Source organism: Mus caroli, chromosome 5, assembly GCF_900094665.2.
Source record: "Mus caroli chromosome 5, CAROLI_EIJ_v1.1, whole genome shotgun sequence".
NCBI lineage: Eukaryota > Metazoa > Chordata > Mammalia > Rodentia > Muridae > Mus > Mus caroli.
In genome coordinates, this window is record NC_034574.1 from 122,634,980 (window position 1) to 122,653,758 (window position 18,779).

General features: G+C 46.1%; 2 protein-coding genes across 3 annotated transcripts in view; one reads left to right on the forward strand and one right to left on the reverse strand.

The window, feature by feature from the left end:
• Positions 1-4,370, forward strand: part of Nipsnap2 (nipsnap homolog 2) — a 38,546-nt gene extending 34,176 nt beyond the window's left edge. The window contains exons 9-10 of the mRNA XM_021162400.2: positions 1,013-1,096; positions 3,131-4,370. Of these exons, the coding sequence (XP_021018059.1) occupies positions 1,013-1,096; positions 3,131-3,195 (149 nt within the window). The 3' untranslated portion in view covers positions 3,196-4,370. The remainder of the gene's footprint in view (positions 1-1,012; positions 1,097-3,130) is intronic.
• A 6,616-nt stretch (positions 4,371-10,986) lies between these two features.
• Psph (phosphoserine phosphatase) overlaps positions 10,987-18,779 on the reverse strand; it is a 21,475-nt gene continuing 13,682 nt past the window's right edge. Inside the window, exons 4-8 of one of the 2 annotated variants that reach the window (XM_021163069.2) lie at positions 16,728-16,884; positions 15,854-15,988; positions 14,689-14,834; positions 11,848-11,996; positions 10,987-11,327 (exon numbers count right to left, since the gene is read on the reverse strand). In XM_021163069.2, coding sequence (XP_021018728.1) covers positions 11,220-11,327; positions 11,848-11,996; positions 14,689-14,834; positions 15,854-15,988; positions 16,728-16,867 — 678 coding nt within the window. In that variant the 5' untranslated portion in view covers positions 16,868-16,884 and the 3' untranslated portion in view covers positions 10,987-11,219. The remainder of the gene's footprint in view (positions 11,328-11,847; positions 11,997-14,688; positions 14,835-15,853; positions 15,989-16,727; positions 16,885-18,779) is intronic. The other variant, XM_029477686.1, reaches the window with a different exon arrangement.

Below are 18,779 nucleotides of genomic sequence, written 5' to 3' on the forward strand. Positions count from 1 at the left end.
AGGATCTAGAGGGATAGCACAGCAATTAAGAACTCACTGTCCTTTCAGAGAACTCGAGTTCTTTCTGACCTCTGAGGTACCTGCACTCACATGGCATACATCACACAGGCATACAGGCATACATGTAAATGAATGTAAAGAAGCAAGGGTATGGCCTGGTGACAAGACAGTTGCCTAGCATGTGCAAAAGCCCTGGGTTCCCCTTGATCAGAAAACAAACAAACAAACAAACAAACAGCCACAAATAGTGCAGACCAGTTACACAGTAGCATAGCCGCTGGGAAACTAAGCCTCAGCAGATACATTGAGGCAAAAAGGGTCACTTCTGTAGTCTTCATTCCTCCCAGAAACCCCTGCTGCAGCTGGGCTCTCCTCAACTGAGCTTGCCTGGTGTTTAAGAGCCCAAACCCTGGGCTAATGATAGACTATACCAGTAACCCTTCATCCTTCCAGCCCCCACTCAGCCTTGTCCTGAATATGACATTGTCTGCTGAGGAGAGATTTAGCCCACAAAGCTCAGAGTTTTCAAAGGTATAGAATTTATAAACAAACGTCAGAAGACAAATAACCGCAAAACCACTGTGTGTTCTAGAGCTGGTGAGATGACTCACTGGTTAAGGGTACCGGCGCTCTTGGGGAGGACCCAGTTCATTTACCAGCCCCCACCTAGTGGCTCTCAGTCACCTGTAACTCCAGAGCCAGAGAATCTGTGGCTCCCTTCTGGCCCCCGTGGCATGCACAGACTGCACCTGCATACATACACATAGATGCACACACGCAGGCAAACCGTTCATACACATAAATTAAAATCTCAAATTTAAAAACCAAGACAAAAGTTCATGTTCTACCCAGATCATATTGCATGTGCCTGTAATCCCAGCACTTGAGAGGCAAAGACAAGGAGAGTCTGAGTCTGATGCTGTTGGTTGTCTATCTGGCTAGCTGAGGTCTGCGCTTCTAGAAGGTGGGTATTGGGTCTGACTGAGACCGCATTCCTGTGCTTCTGTTCAAGCTTATAAAGATCTTCAGACCAGGGAGGACATCCGGAACGCGGCCTGGCACAAGCATGGCTGGGAGGAGCTCGTGTACTATACGGGTAAGCTGTTAGTGACCCCGCGACGGGTTCCTGCTTGGAGTGTGCATTTGGGAAAGTGAGGGCGTGGTAGGCTAGGGTATGAAGGTAAGGCTAGCAAGACATGAGACAGACCAGAGTTTTTTCCTAAATGCTGACTTGATTTTGTTTCAAATGAAGAATCTTGATTCTTTAATCCAGCATAGTGGCTCATGACTGTAATTCCAGCACCTTGGGGAGCTGAGGTAGGAAAGTTACAACAGAGGGCCAGCCTAGCCTACAGCGTCAGACGCTGTCTCAAAAAAAAAAAAAAAAAAAAAAAAGGGGGCTTCAAAGACTGGCTGCTCTTTCAGAGGACCTGGGTCTAATTCCTAGCACCCTCATGGTAGCTCACAAAGCTCTGTAACTCCAGGTCAAGGGATCCAGTGCTTTTTTTTTTTTCCTCTATGAGCACAAAATGTATAGCACACAAACACAAAACACACGTATGCATATACTTAATAAATTTTTTTTTAAAGCAGAGGACAGATTAAATAAGAATATTGACTTTATTACATATATTTTATAATATTTGATTATATTGCCTTGTAGAATGGATATATGTGTGGATATATACATGTGGATAGCTTAATTTTTTTTTTTAATTATTTTATTCCTTGGTTGTCCTGGAACTCAACTATGTAGACCAGGCTGGCCTCGAACTCATAGAGATCCACCTGCTTCTGTTTCCCAAGTTCTGAGGTCAAAGGAGGACACCACCATACTGGGCTAGCTTTTTTTTTTTTTTTCCAAATATTACTTTTTATTTTTTTTAGTTTCTTTGTTCTCTGAAAGAATATTTCTTTTTTTTTTTTTCTAAAATTTTCTTTATTAAAACCATCAGTTCCCCAAAGTCATTTACTACACCAATTAAAAAGAATAGTTTTGAAAATAGGTATGGTGGGATACACATGTTGAAGGCTAAGCATAAAAGATAAGCTGGACTACAGAGAAACAAATGCCAGCAATAAGAATAACAACGGTAATAATTAACTTAGGCCTGAGGGTATGGCTCAAACCTGGCCCCCAAAACCAAACATCAGAAATTTAATATTTGGTTGATTGGTTTTCCCAGAGGGTCTCACTATATAGCCTTGGCTATCCTGGAATTCAAGTATGTCGACCAGTCTGGCCTTAAATTCACAGAGACTGGCATATAACCCTGAAGGGTATTTAAGCTACATACTTACTAAGAAGGCAAGAGAGCAGCCTATGATGTAGAAATAGCTTGTCTTTTTTAGTTAAAACAAATAAAATCACATAATTGAGCCAGGCCTGGTGCAGATCAGCTAGCTCAGCATCCCGAAAGTGCAGATAGGAGACTCCAGATCTGCGCCGTCCTTGGTTACTTAGAAAGTGAAGGCCAGTCACAAAAGAAACACAACCGTGCAGCTGTATTCAGTGTTGTGTTTTATTCTTGTGTCGTTTTGATGCAGGGTCTCTCTCCCTATAGCCCAGACTGGCCTCCCACACTCTGGGGTGACAGGTGTGAGCACCATGCCTCCGCTGGTCTCCCCCTCAGCTTCTCGTCAGTTTCCAGAGCGTGATTTGGAAGTCGTTTTTACAAATTTTTCAAATGAAAAAAATTGTTTTTCTTTCCCATTTATTTCCATGTCCATCTCATTTAGACCCAGTATTATTTGGGTTTTGTTTGTCTGTTTTAGTTTAAATAACCTTTGAGAAAGCGCCTGGCTGTCCTGGAACTCACTCTGTTGACCAGGCTGGCCTCGAACTCAGAAATCCACCTGCCTCTGCTTCCCAAGTGCTGGGATTAAAGGCGTGCGCCACCACCACCCAGCAACCAAGACTTTACTAATTTCTCATCAAAAGCAGCTCTGCCGGCAGGCTGACTCTCAGTTTCTGTAACATCCTTGTTGGTGGAGTTGAGGTTTCTGGCTCGGTTGCTCAGACTCTGCGCTTCCTAACAGCACACGCGTTTCCGGTCTGAGCAGGCGCAGTGTCCATCTCTGCCGGGTGGGTTTGGGAAGGCCAGGGCAGTAACCTTCGGCTTCTTTTCAGTCCCACTCATTCAGGAAATGGAGTCCAGGATCATGATCCCGCTCAAGACCTCCCCGCTCCAGTGACGCTTCCGTGTGCCTACGCAGATTCCTGTGATGAACGCGTGTCATGATTTCATCTCACCCAGTCACCGAGTGAAAGCAAGCGAGGTGTAAACTGCTGTACATAGCTTCTAAGATCTCTTTTCTTTAAAATTGAATAATCAAGCAACGGGAACTCCGGAGGGCTGAACTAACAGAAGTGGTGCAGCCTCTGCTCAGCAACCGCTCCTTAGCCTCTGGCCCTTCAAGAAAACAGGATCATTTGAAGCCGGGTGTGGTAGCTTTGCACTCAGGGAGCTGAGGCAGGAGAATTACAATAAGTCCTAGGCCAATCTGGGCTACATAGAGAGTTTCAGACCAGCTTGGACCTTGTGAGACCCTGTCTCAATAACCAAAATTAAAGTTTGAATTCTCTCTGAGTAAAATCCCAACTATGAAAAAGAATTAGCTACTATTTCTTGCTATTAAAAAATAAAATCTGTTTTACAATTACAGATTTTTTTTTTTTTTTTTTTTTTACAAATTTCCTTCCTTCAGGAAGAAATACAAATGAAGTCACGTTTCCTGAGCAGTTTTTCTGAGTCTCAAACTAGGAACAAATTATGAGTGTACCAATGGCTGCGAATGCTATGATTTTGTGACTTCTGGTCAGTCGGTCAGCAGGCCGGGATGTATTATTGCCCTGAGCTGGAAGGGTGGTCACCCTGCACCTAGCCAGCCATGCAGGCTCCATCAGGCACCGTGTCCCAAGGGGTGGGCATGAACCAGTGCGCCACATGTGATTTTGAAATAAACACCTCAACTAGCACTAATTTTATTTGCAATATTTTTCTATAAAACAAGTAGCTCTTGGAAAAGGGGTTTCTTTTCTAAGCCGCCGTTTGTGACCTCTGGTTCTATTTTGGTAAGCTCCCAGCAGACACTTCCAAGTCTTGTACCAAGGGCAGTGCACACTAGGTCTAAGTTGGCATAAACCTTCATATTCTGTCTGTCTCTGTTTGGTTTTGTTTTTAATATAGTGTGCCAATTTTGTGACTGTAATCATGTGAAAGTCCCATTGAACCGAAGAATTATGTCTGCCCTACAAATTGATTTGTGTAAAATAAAGTATAACTAAATCTCCTATCAGATGTCTAATTTTTACATGCGAATGATTTTCTCCAAGAACATATTAAAGTAAATAAAAGCCTCTTACTTTTCATGGTTTGCACGATTGAGACCTTTTTGTTTGTTCGTTTACTTAGCTTGTTTGACATTTTTGAACCCAGGGTGTAAGTATGTAGTGGAGGGCAGCCTCTAACTAAATCCTGCCTCCACCAGGCATCGCTAGGTGACATGCGCGCACAGTACAGGAGCTCGCGGGACCACTCCGTTGTTTATGTTGTACAGGGGAAGGAGCACGGGAGCCACAGTGTGCATGGAAATCCGGACAACTTAGAATCAGCGTCTTCCATGCACGTCCCTGGGATGGAACTCAGACAGTCAGGGTTGTCCCCAGGCGCCGTTCCCCACTGAGCCACTTTGTTTGCTCTTGAAGTCTTTTGCTCTGAGCTTGTGCTTCGGAGGACTTGTACTGGGGCCATGGACTCAGGAGGAAGATAGGGCATAGAGCAGAAGTCACGTGCTGTTTAGTAGGTTTGATTTGGTGTGGTTTCTTTGAGAAAGAGTGTCACTCTGTAGCCCATGATGGCTCAGAACACTCAGCATGCCCACTGGCCTTCCCTCCCCAGGTGCTGGGTTAAGTACATGAGCCATCACACCTAACCCCTCCCCATTTTTTTCAATGAGTCTCCTGATTGGCCAATAAACTTTTTTCCCCCAGACAGGGTTTCTCTATGTAGCTCTGACTGTCCTGGAACTTGCTCTGAAGACCAGGCTGGCCTCAAACTCAGAAATCCACCTGCCTCTGCCTCCCAAGTGCTGGGATTAAAGGCATGCTCCACCACTGCCTGACTGGCCAATAAACTTAAAGCAATCATCAATCTCTAAGACTCACTCTCCCATCTTCAGAATGAGGAAAATCTGCTGTACTTCTCTTTGGAGTTTTTATGAAAATTGCAATCTTTAAATTTTTTGTACCTGGCCCTCTCCTTGAACCATGTGGGTCTCAGAGATTACACTCAGATCATGAAGCCTGGCAGTTGTGTCTTTCTCCACTGAGTCCTCTCACTGGACTGGTGAGACTGGATTTTACTGTACCCCAGGTTGGCTCTAAATCACAGCAATCCTCCTGCCTCAGACTCCTGAGTGCTGGGACTGCAGGTAGATACCAACAGGTTTAGCTACGGTTTTTTGTTTTTAAGAAAAAAAAGACCAGAGCTGAGGATAGAGGTCACTTGATAGACTATTTGTCTAGCATGCCTGTCTTAGTTAGGGTTTTACTGCTGTGAACAGACACCATGACCAAGGCATCTCTTATAAGAACATTTAATTGGGGCTGGCTTACAGGTTCAGAGGTTCAGTCCATTATCATCAAGGTGGGAACATGGCAGCATCTAGGCAGGCATGGCGCAGGAGGAGCTGAGAGTTCTACATCTTCATCTGAAGTCTGCTAGGAGAAGACTGCCTTCCAGGCAGCCAGGTTGAGGGTCTTAAAGCCCACACCCACAATGACACACCTACTCACACAAGGCCACACCTGCTAATAGTGCCACTCCCTAGGCCAAGCATATACAAACCATCACAGTGCACAAGTGCTAGCTAGGTTCAGTCAATCCCAGCAGCATACATGGGAGATTGGGGCTTCAAGGTCAGCAGCAGGTACCTAATAGTTTGTAGCCAGCCTGGGCTACATGAAAGCCTGTCTCCTAAAAAGGCAAAATATAACTAAAAGCATGACGTTACTTCCATCATGCTCCACTCTCCAGATGACCACACACACAAGTGTTTCTCCATGATTGGATGATAGGAAGGGATACCCCATTCCACAAGAGCAGCAGCGGCAGCGAGCGGAATTCCAGAGATTCAAGGGGATGCTTGCCTTTGCCTGCACAGTCCTCAGAATCGTAATGGTTGGATTCATTTGGACGAGTGAGTGACCCGTCCACAGGTCACATGAGTTCTGCTCACAGCCTCCGAAGTGTTTTCACACTTCTTGTGTAATTCCTACAGCCCTGACATCAGCAGTCCAAGAATTGCTGTCTTCAACAGAGAGATATGCTCACTATTTACTGACTGCCACAGGTCACATCCGGAGCCAAAGCGATTTCCACGGCATTCGTTTCATTCCCTAATGCATTACTAGAGTTAACAATTTACCTAAACCAGGGTTGTCCATCCTAGCCTAATACTTATTAACGCTGACTGCGGCATTAACGCATTAATACAGTGGAGGACATCTTATTCCCTAGGGTTCTTATAAAAACCAGTGCTAGGATTACAGGGCTGTGTGAGCTCATCTACTCTTCTGTGGTGCTGGGGATGGACCCCCTAGGACCTTGTGCGTTCTAGGCAAGCCCTCTACCAAATGAGCTCCTTCAATTCCTTACCCTTTAAAAAAAATGGCACTTGGGGGGCAGAGGCAGGCAGATTTCTGAGTTCGAGGCCAGCCTGGTCTACAGAGTGAGTTTCAGGATAGCCAGGGCTACACAGAGAAACCCTGTCTCAAAAAAAAAAAAAAAAAAAAATGGCCAGAGGTGGTGTGGTGGCACATGCCTTTAATCCCACAGTGCTCTGGAAGCAGAGGAGGGTGGATCCCTGTAAACTCGAGGCCAGTCTGGTCTACAAGGCGAGCTCCAGGACAGTCAGGGATGTTAACACAGAGAAGCCCCATCTCGAACAAAGAAAGAAAGACAATGTATCTGCGTGTCTGTCTATGAGTGCACATGTCATGGTGTGTGTGTGAGGAGGCCAGGGGACATCGTGCAAGGACCTGATCTCTCCTTCCTGAGATCAGGAAGAGAACAGGTTGTCAGGGTTGATGGTTGACAGCAAGAGCCTTTACTTGCTGAGCCGTGACTGTCGTCCTTGCCACCCTTTCCTCTTTAGTATTCTCTCTCCCTCTCCCTCTCCCCTTCCCCCTCCCCCTCCCTCTGTGTGTGTGTGTGTGTGTGTGTGTGTGTGCGCGCGCGCGCGCGCACACGCGTGCACGCATGAGAGCCTGAATGTAGGTATGTGCAGTGCATACTTGCATGTGCCTTCAAAGGCCAGAAAATAGTGTTGGATCTCCTGGAACTGGAATTACAGGTAGCTGTAAGCAACCCCACGTGGGTGCTAGGAACCGGGTCCGCTTTAATAGCAGTAAATGCACTTAACTAAACCATGGCTCTAACCCCTGAAAAATGTTTGGATTTGTGTTTGTGTTTGTGTGTGTGTATGTGTGTGTGTGTGTGTGTGTGTGTGTGTGTGTGTGTGTTTTGGGGCGTATGTGTAGAAGACTATCTCGTGGAGTGGGTTCTCTCCACCTGTATGTGAACTCTGAAGATCGAACCAGACTTGCCTGGCAAACACTGAGCAGTCCCACTGGCCCTGTTGAGACAGGGTCCCATGCTACCCGAGCAGGCTGGCCTCAACAAGGCAGGCCTCGAAATCCTGTTCCTCCTACTTTGCTGGGATCACAGGCATCACAGGCATACACCACCAGGTCCACTTGCTTCTTTTTTTTTTTTTTTTTTTGATACAGTATCTTGCTTCAGAGCCTGTTCTTGCCTGGAGCCCCACATTCCCCTGCCTCAGGCCCCAGAGTGCTAAGATTACAAGTCTATCCCACTATACCTAGCTACAAGGGCTTGGATTCCTTAATACAAAGACAAACTGCAATCAATTCCTTAACTTTCTCTGCGTATAGAAACCGTTTTCACAGATTGAAAACTGGCACCCCACGCGGGAGCTATGTAATGCTGCTGCCGCTCTGGGTACCCAGCCTATTGTATCTCTGCATGGGCGTCACCTCTGGGAGAAGTACTTGCTGGCTGCTTCCAGCCAGTCTACAATTGGAAAGGCATGAAAGATGCCAGTACAGTTCCTGCCTCATTCATATTCACCCCTGACACAACAAAGAAGGCCTTGTACGACTGGGGGTGTGGGGGGAGCTGAGCTCGGAGCCTATGGCCCACAGAATTAACGGTAGAACTGTAAACTGCTCTCCATCCAATCATAATCGCAAATCGCATATCTATCAGATTTCCTCTGGGGCAAATTCAGCGTGCACCTGTGCAGGTCACTGCTCTGTCACAGCAGGCTGCTGTAACCAGTTCAACGGCAGGGCCACCTCCTCCACCTCTGCCTGGGCTTGTGTGCTCCAAGCGGTGATGAAAACTGAGACCCTTTGTAATAGCACTCTGCCAGCCCCAGCACGCCTGGTTGGTCCTTCCCATTTTGCTGTGCTGAAATGTGCAAACCCACAAAGCAGCATCTAGGAGAACTGCCAGGAAGCATTTACAACTGGGGAACAACGGCCTTGTTGTTGGGATGCCTGTGTGACCTCTGCCAAACGTAATCCTCCACGCCTCTCCTACGGAACCTGAGGGGTTTTGTTGTTGTTTTTGGGTTGTTTTTTTGGGGGGAGGGGTGTTGTTGTTTGTTTTTTGAGCCAGGGCCTCACTATATTGATCCTCCTGTCTCTGCCTCTCAAGTGCTGAAGTTTTCAGGCATGTAGCATACTTTCAACTGATTTTGTAGTTGGACACATTTTTTTGATTTTTTTGGCTCAGTTATATGTATATGTATATGTATATATATATATTTTTTTCAAATCATTTATACTAGTTACATTTCGGGCAGTGGAAGCAAGGGCTGAGGCTCAGTCAGCAGACAGCTTGCCTAGTGTGCCTGGAGTTTTACATTCAGTCTCAGCTTGGGTAACCCAGGACATGTCGCTGCACACCTGTGATCCCACCACTCAGGAGGCAGAGGCAGGAGGAGCAGGACTTTAAGGTCCTCCTCAGGAACGGAGCTGAGATACACAAGACCCTATCATTTAAAATAAAATAAAGCAAAATGCCCTGGGGTAGAAAGAGTACTTAGCTCAAGTGTGCAAATCTTTCAGGGCGGTGGTGGCACAGGCCAGGGCTTACATAGTGTAAATCCCTGGCTCCATTCCTAGCACTAGTGAAAAAACCAGTAAAGCCCCAAACCTCATATGCCTTCCCTACTTAACGAGCCAACAGTGGCAGCTACCTGTGTCTCCCTGAACCATGTCTTTGCCCTCTGCCTACATTCTCAGCAAGGAGGGTAAACATTCACACCCTTTTAAAGCAACAGCCCCCTCTTCATATTGCTTCAAATACCCAGGAACCTTTCGGGTCTTTCTTCCCACGTCATCTGTGAAAAGGAACTCAGTGTGTATTCCTGTGTATGTGTGTGTGTGGTGTGTGTTTGTGTGCATGTGTGTGTGTGGTATATGTGCGGGGTGTGTGGTTTGGGTACCAGATGCCCTCAAGCCACGGCACACGTGCATACAGGGGTTAGAAGACAACTTTTGAGAGAGTTCTATTGTAAGCTCCAGGAATTGAACTCAAATGGCCAGAATTTTGCAGCAAGCACCTTTTACCCACTGAGCCATGTCTTAGGCCCGAGAACTGTTTTACTAGGAAAATGTTTCTCTCTCTTCATGATTTGTAAACCTTATATGTTAGATGTAACTTTCAAACATACACATGCCTTTATTTCCTGTTTTGTTTTTTGAGACAGTCTTGCTTTGTGGCTCTGGCTGTAGAATAGACAAGGTTGGTGATGCCAGTGATCGCCCTGCCTCTGCCTCCTACTTGCTGGGATTAGACAGGGGCTACCACTTCTGGCCCCAAATCAAAAAAAAAAAAAAAAATTTTTTTTTAAAGACTGGTACTTTTATTTAAGCTTCTATTGTTACTTGTTAAAATGTTTGCTTTTATTATTTTCAATTGTATGTATGTGTGTGTGTTTCTGCAAGTGGGTCCATGCATATGAACGCAGGTGTCTAAGAAGGCCAGAGATAGCAGATCCCTCCGGAGCTGGAGTTACAGATAATTATAAACCATTAGTTGTGGGTGCTGGGAACTAAACTCAGGTCTTTTCTAAGAGCAGCAAATGCCTTGAATCCCAGCATTCAGGAGGCAGAGACAGGCAGATCTCTGTGAGTTCAAGGCTAGCCCAGTCTATAAAGTGACTTCCAGGACAGCCAGGACAACACAGAGAAACCATGTCTTTAAAAAAATTAATTAATTAATTAATTAATAAGATGTAACATTCTTTTTATTCTTTTTCTAGGATATAGGCTCATATTCTGGCTGGCTTGAATGTGCCATACCTCTGCCTCAGCTTTCTAAGTGCTTGGACTACGTGTGTGCCCACCATAGCCAATGTGATGGGGAAAAGGATGCCCTCTCCTCTGAGCCAGGGTTTCCGGTAATGAGGTGGGGTCAGGGCAGTGTGACAGTGCTGTGAACAGAGGAAGCCCAACAACCCTCTTCCTGGTGTGGGGTGGTTTGTACTTACATACTCAAAGTTCCTGAAACACTAGACACAGAAATTCCTAAGAGGCAGAATTAAAAATAGCACAAATCAGCTGGCTGTGGTGACATGCGCCTTTAGTCTGGTACTTGGGAGACAGGAGGATCTCTGTGAACACGAGGCCAGCCAGGCTACATGAGACCCTGTCTCAAAAAGAAAACAGAAAATTGAGCAAGTCTGTTCTGAAAAACTTTTTTCCCAACACAGATTTTCTCTGTGTAGCCCTGGCTATCCTGCAACTCACTCTGTAGACCAGGCTGTCCTTGAACTCAGAGATCTCCCAAGGGCTGGGACTAAAGGCGTGGGCTACCATCACCCAGCATTTGGTATATAAATGTTCTTTATATACCAAAAAGAAGCCCAAAATTCACTTAAAGCTACTGAATCCATGTTGCAAGAGTAAAAGTCTTTAATTTACTGTGCACCTCAGAAAGCTCCAAGTAAAATGTTTGTAGGAATATACACAAAGAATTCAGAATATAAAATTCTCCATTTAATTAGTAGTCATATTAATATTGGAACTACAGTAGAAAAAAATAGCTGTCTCCTAGATTCTCCCAGGAGCCTAACTGAGTGGCTTTGAGAAGGTGGAGTTGTTCTGAGTGAGCAGGAAGTCAAGCTCACTCCTCCAGTTCTCCCAGCAGCTCCACGAAGTCAGTGATGTACCACTTGGCGTTGTCCTTAACCTGCTGCCTGATCACATTGCCTCCAAAGCCGATGAAAGCATCCTAGGAAGGGAGCGGGGAGGGGGGTTCAGTGTCTTAAAATGGCATACCCAGAAACATATATAAAAATAAATATAAAATAGACGCAAGGGAAAGTTACCTATATACTCAACACACACACACACACACACCTCCAGTCTCACTCTCTCTGCCTCCAACTTGCTGATGTGAGCTCTTGGCTATTGCTCAAGCCCCATGCCTGCCTGCCTGCCTGCTGCCATGCTCCCTGCCATGATGATAATGGACTGAACCATCTGAAACTGTAAGCCAGCCTCAGTTAAATGTTTTCTTTTCTAAGTTGCCTTGGTCATGGTGCCTTTTCACGGCAATAGAACACTGGCTTAAGGTAGTTATTCATAAATATTTCTAGACTGAATGTCTTTTAGTTGCTTTGTATTCTTATCATGATATTTAGCTACTCTTATTTAACTTCTGTTGTAAACTTTCAGCCAGACCTAGAAAACAAAAATACCAACTTAAAAAAACAAAACAAAACAAAAACAAAACACTCTTGAATACATACAGCAGGAGGGCAGGCTTCCATGTCCGTAGCTCCATCTCCAATCATGATTATTTTCTTAAAGTGAAATTTTTCCTTTAAAAATCGAATAACCTTTCCTTTCCCACCCGACTCGGCTGTCGGCTGCATCTCATCAAAACCTGCATACTCACCTGAAGAGATGGGGGAAATGATTAGATTCACAGAGGCATTTTTACTTAGCTAGCGTGTTTATACCAGTGGTACCTGGACTTAAATATCAGTAGTAAGTCTGAAATAGCCCTTGGCACACTCACACTGCATGGAATATGACCCCTGTTCCTGAGGAGGTCGCCCTAGGGGTCACCTTCAGTTCAATTAGCTGCCTTCCAGTGTAGTTCTTCTAAGCTTTGTTGAGATAGCAGAGCATCATAATATAGCAATACATAAGCTTATCACATTAATATACTGTTAATGTTACCTAAAAGAAATACCAACTTATCCTCGCTCTTTTTCTGAAATAGGATCTCCTGTAGACCGGGCTATCCTTGAACTTACTATGTCCTAGGATGAGCTTGGATGTCTGATCCTCCAGCTTCCACATCTGGAGTGCCCGTGCACACCCGAGCCTGATTGCAGGGCTGGGGATGGAACCCAGGGCTAGACTGCAAGTTTAGGCCAACTGAATCCCATCCCTAGCACCGAATGTATTTCTATTCTTGCAGGAGTTAACATATTCACTAGCGGGCTTGGCGTTGGTTTGGTGTATTTGAGACTGGGTGCTCAGGCTGGTGTAGGACTTGAAACAATCCCCCAGCCTCGGCCTCCTGGGGGTAAAGGACGACTCCCCAGGTCTGGTCCACTCATTGGTTTTGTTCGGTTTTTGTTGTTGTTGCTGTTGGCTTAGTTTGTTTTGTTTTTATTTTTAAAGATGGCGTCTAAGGAGCCAAAGATGACCTGCAACTGCTAACTGCAACTCCTCCCCCTACTTCCCAAATTCGGGGATTACGTGTGTGCTCCCTTCCCAGGCGTCATGCTTTCTTCAATCAGTGACACGGAGTGTATCTGTGTGGGGTCAGCAGCAACAAGCTAGCAGTCCTGACTAGCTTTCCTTCCATCTTAGGTGGGTTCCAGGAACTGGACTGCAGTCGGGCTGCTTTAGAGTGCCTTTCTCTGCCGAGATGTCTCACTGGTCCTCACTACAGCTACCTAAGGAGGGGACAGTGGTGCAATCCCACCATTTGAAAAGCAGAGGCAGGAGGATCAAGGCCAGCCTGGTCTACAGAGTGAGTTCCAGGACAGCCATGGCTGTACAGAGAAACCCTGTCTGGAAAAACAAACAAACAAACAAAAAAGATTACCAGCTACCCTATGACATAGCCAAAAGCCCTTTTTTTGTGTTTTGAGACACAGATTCACAGAGCCCAGGCTATACTCAAACTTACTATGTATACTACGCTCAAAGACCTTGAACTCATGATCCTCCTGCTTCCTGACTGGTTTATGTGTCGACCCAGAGCTTCAAGCAGGCTGGGCAAGAACTCTACAACAGGACCCCAGCCCAGCCAAAGAGTGCTTTTGTTTGCAGGATTTTTTTTTTATTTATTGTGATTATTTTTATTGTTTTGAGAGAGACAGAGAGAGAGAGAAAGAGACAGAGAGAGACAGAGAGACAGAGAGACAGAGAATGCAGATGTGTGGAATCCAGACTAGTGTGAGCTGCCATCCAATATTCTACTTACAAACAAAGTCAGGTCCTCCAAATGAACACCCTGTAACTCTTAACCTCTGAGTCATGACTCATCCTGTTTTTGGTTTTTAGAGACAAGGTTTTGTTCTGTATCCCAAACTGGGCTCCAGTTGAAATCCTCCTGCCTCAGCATCTCAAGAGTACAGCATAAGTGGAGCCTCCTGAGATGATGTAAAATGTGGCTGTGACCTCAGGTGACCCAAGGGCAGTGGGAACGCGGCAACTCACTAACCCAACTCCTTGTTGGGACTAAACTGCTCCAGCTACAGTAAGAAAGGAATGCAAACGGTGTACAGTATGTACGCAGAGTCAAGCCCAGCCCGCTCTGCAGAGCCAAGAACAGCAAAGAGCACACAGTCTCGTCAAGACAGCTGTTCAGAAGGGGTGGGAGAGAAGGCCCAGCAGTTCAGAGTGCAGACAGCTCTTGCAGGGGACCTGAGTTCAGTTCCCAGCATCCACGTCAGATGTCTCAGAACCCCTGGCACTCGAGCTGCAGACTCATCCCCTCTTCTGGCCTCCAAGCGTATTTGTTTTGAAGATTTATTTACTTTTATTTATATGTGTGTATTTTGCCTGCATGCTTGCTTCTACAACACAGGAGTGCCTGGTGCCTTCAGAGGCCAGAAGAAGGACTAGGATGCCCTGAAACTGGAGGTACAGGTAACTGTGGGTTGTCCAATATGGGCGCCAGAAACTGAACCAGGATCCTCTGGAAGAGCAGCTGGTGCTCTGATCCCTAAACTACTTCTCCAGCCCCCATAAAAATGTTTTTAACAGAATAATTCATATGGGGCTGGAGAGATGGCTCAGAGGTTAAGAGCACTGACTGCTTTTCCAGAGGACCTGGGTTCAATTCCCAGCACCTACATGATGCTCACAACTGTCTATAATCCCAGTTCCAGGGGATCTGGCCCCCTCACACAGACAGACAGACATGAAGGCAAAACACCAATGCACATAAAATAAAAATAAGTAAATCTTTAAGATGAATAATAATTATTGTTATTGTTATTATAATTCATGTAACTCTTAACTCCAGGGCCACCAGTCTTTAAGTTACATTCCAACAGATACTACCTAGAATATAAAATAGTAGAACAGAAAAGCAAGGGAATATACTACCATTCAAATCTTACCATTAAAGTAGAACTTCAGCCTGTTGGCAAACACATTGGTTGTTGGGATATTGAGCTTTGCAGCAACATGCTCCACAATGCTCCTAAAGCCACCAGAGATGAGGAACACCTGGACATTGCGCTCCTGGAGGCGGCTTACCAGCTCCCTACAAAAAGAACCCCCGGCACCAAGCACATCAGTTACAGAAAGGAATCATGAAAACGATGTTAGGGCCTTCTTTCCTGGATCCAGTGCTGGGGGCCCATCTATAGGGACCATACCTTTGAGATTAACATTTTGTATGGTTTTCCTTTTTGGGTAGGGTGTTGTTCATTTGGGTTATGTGTGTTTAAATAAAATTACTTTACTGAACTTGTAGCTGGTCAGAAAACCAGAAACCTCTCTGCACGTTCAGTATTAAATGCCTTTTTCTTTATGCACCCACTTTTGTTTTCCTTTGTGTTATTGTTGTGTGGTTGTGGATTTCATTGCCTTTAGTTTAGTTAGTTGTTGTTTTTTAAGACAGATTCTTGCTATGAAACCAGACTAGCCTTGAACTCTCAACAGTCATCCTGTCTCAGCCACCTCAGGATGGGTATTTCAGATGTGAACCAGCACAGCTGGTCTTGGCTTTTTTCTTGGCTTGTCTGTTTTTCTGGCTGCTTTTGAGATAGAATATCATGCGCCTGTGGATTATTTTGAATTTCTAATAACCTACCTCCACCTCCCATGTGTTATGAGTACAAGGATATGTCAAGCAGACATCCAGTTTGTGTGTGTGTGTGTGTGTGTGTGTGTGTGTGTTCTGAGACAAGGTCTCACTCTGTAGCCCAGGCTGGCCCTGAACTCAAGATCCTCCTGTCTCAGCTTCCTGAGTCCTAGGAATTTTCAAATGGGCACCACCATTCCCTACTTTATACGTGATTTTTCAGCTACACTTAGCAGTTAATGGGGGGAGCTTTTCTGCTTTAGGTAACCACTGCACCAACACTAAGATTATGAAACCCTAGAAAGGCCTGGAGAAGGTGGGGGGAGGGGGGAGTGGACAGACAGGAGCAAGACCACAGGGTACAGTAAGAGCAGACATGAGTGAGACAACCTCACAGAAGGGAACCCAACAATAGCATCCTCTCAGGAGGAAAGAGCCTCACGAGCCCTGAGCTGATAAGAAGCCAGTGTGCTTACCTTATGCCAGGGGTCAGATGTGGCGGGTGCTCAGCTAGGAGCCTCTGGACTTGATCCCGAGAGGGCTGGATCAGTGCCAGGCGCTGAGTGAGCGCGTCTTTAAAAGGCAACGCTCCTCCCATGGCTCTCCGTGTCCTAGAAGGAAGACCCAAGGATCAGGCCAGCCATCACAGGTGTCCTTGAGAAGTTGACATGCCTTGCCATGCCAGGACTTTGTGACAGCCATCAGGAAGAAGGTGGTACCACGAGCCTGACAACACAGACACGCTGTGTGCTGTGTACAGGAGGTCGGCTTGAGAACCCCACTGACACCCGGGCGTCGTGTACTGCGGACCCACACATCCCATACACAAGCACCTTGCTTGCAAACTGTGAGCTTTTATTACCGAGAGAGCAAGCAAAGGTTGAAAGCTCTTGCAGCAAACACAGCTGAGCAGGTGACAGCCGTCAACTCAGGAAGGTGTCACTGCTGTACAGTGGGGAGAGCAAAGAGAAGGGACAGAAGGTTCTCGCCTGAAGCAGTAAGGCTGCACTTTCAACCATGACAGGAAGCACTGGACATTTAGAGGCCAGAGACGATCTTCTTGGATTAATCATTTTCCCAGGCTGCCTAAGAATGTGTCTCATCTGCAGAGACAACCCTGTTTTGCTTCCTCTGTTCCTGCTGGAATATTTACAGATGGTTAATGAAGACGGTGCTCTAGCAAAGTCAGTTCTAGGCAACGGGAGGAAATGCCTACTGCTTTGTCTTAGCCAGAACCTAGGAACTGAGACCCTAACCCAGCCTTTCATCCAGTCAGTCTTTTTTTTTCTTTTTCTTTTTTTTAAGGTGAACTCTTTACCATATCATAAAGGGAATACAGACGGTTCGTACATTTCAGACACTGCGGCCTCCACACCACAGAATTTGGCCAGCTCATCGATTCCTTCTTCTCTGATGACGGTGCTATCAACATCAAAGCACACTGCATCCGCTGAACAGAAGAGCTTCCTCAGCTCTGAGTGGGAGACCATCCTGGGAAGTTTTCCTCCTATAAGAGAAAAAGAGAAATGAGCTTAAAGGGGCTGGGGCTGGGGCTCAGTAGTAGTGTTTGGCCAGCGTGTACAAAGCCCTGAGTTTCACCCCAGGACCACCTAAGTCAGGAGCAGTGGTGCATGCCTGTGATCTTAGCTCTTAGGAGTGGAGGCAGGAGGAGCAGGAGTTCACGACTGGGGCTGAAGAGATGGCTCCGAGGTTAAGAGTGCTGGTGGCCCTTCCAAAGGACCCAAGTCCAGTTCCCAGCACCCACATCAGGCAGCTCACAACTACCTGTAATCCAGCCCCAAGGGATCCATAATCCTCTTCTGGCACGCACGTGCACACACACACACACACACACACACACACACCTAAATAAAAACAACAACAATAATTTTTTTAAAAATAGAGTTGCTGGGCAGTGGTTGCACACACTTTTAGTCCCAGCACTTGGGAGGCAGAAGCAAGCTGATCTTTTAGGTTCAAGGCCGACCTGGTCTACAGAGTGAGTTCCAGAATGGCCTGTCTCAATACATACACACACACACACACACACACACACACACACACACACACACACACAGAGAGAGAGAGAGAGAGAAATAGAGGGGGACAAAGGGGGGAGAGAGTGAGTGTGTGTTTTAGGTCATCTTTACCAACATAGTTTGAGGCCCAGCCTAGGCTACACCAGACCCTGTCTCAAACAAAAATGGTAATGAAGAGTTGATCAACGGGAAAAGAAGCCTGCAGCCAAACCTCAATGCCTGGAAACCACACGGTGGAGGTTAACAGAAGAATCACAAAAAGTTCCTCTGACCCCCACACTCACATGTTACCACAACAAAGAAAAAAGCAGGCACACAAGCAAGCAAGTGTGTTCCCCAAATCCATCATGTGAGTGAACTGAGCAGGACAACGAGGGAAAGCCAGCCAGGAAGACGCATTATGTAAGAGCTGAAGAGAGAGAGTGACAGAATGACTGACAGGACCTGGAGCCTCCAACCGGTGAGAACAGGAAGCCAAGTCAGGCATGGGACCTGGGAGGAAACCAAAATGTCCTTAAGCTGTTCCCAGTGTTTCAGAGATGCTGGGCATGGTGGTGCACGCCTGTGCTTGCAATCTCAGCACTAGGGAGGGCAGGGGGGCGATCGGGAGCTGAAGGTCTATCCTTAGGTATACGGTGAGTGAGTTTGAGTTAATAAGGTCAAGGCAAGTCCGGGCTAGAGAGCCGACCTCTAAATAAGAAATAAGAAAGTAAGTAAATAGCAGATATGGATGGTGATGCACACCTATGTTCCCAGCACTGAGGAGGTTGAGGCAGGAGGATCATGAGCTCAAAGCTAGGCTGGTGCTACACAGTAAGACTAGTCTATAAATAAATAAATAAATAAATAAATAAATAAATAAGCAAGCGAGCAAGTGGTGGGGGGGTGGTCTGGAGAGATGGCTCAGTGATAAAGAGCACTGGTTGCTCTACTAGAAGACCCGGGTTCAATTCCCAGCACCCACATGGCAGCTCACAATTGTTGTAACTCTCGTTCCAGGGATCTATGGCACCAGGCATGCACATGGTGCAACTACTCATGTATATAATATAAAATAAATCATTAAACAAAAAGTCCTTGGCTATAGGGAAAGCAGCCTTCTAAGTTCAGTTCCTTCACAGTAAACTGTACATTAGACCTTCACCGAGAGAAAGAAAAGTCACTGCTGGGAACCGGACTCTGAAACCTTCACACCTGGCTTTTGGGGGAAGGGAAGGCCAGGGCCCCGGGGACTGGAGAGAGTGCAGGCAGAAAGGTCTGTGTTCAAACACAGGCCCAGAGTTTCTGTGCTGCTTAGCCTGCTGTGGTGCAGACTGGGCTCCAGCTTGGCCATGGATCCATTCGACTTTATTTTAAAAGTGTG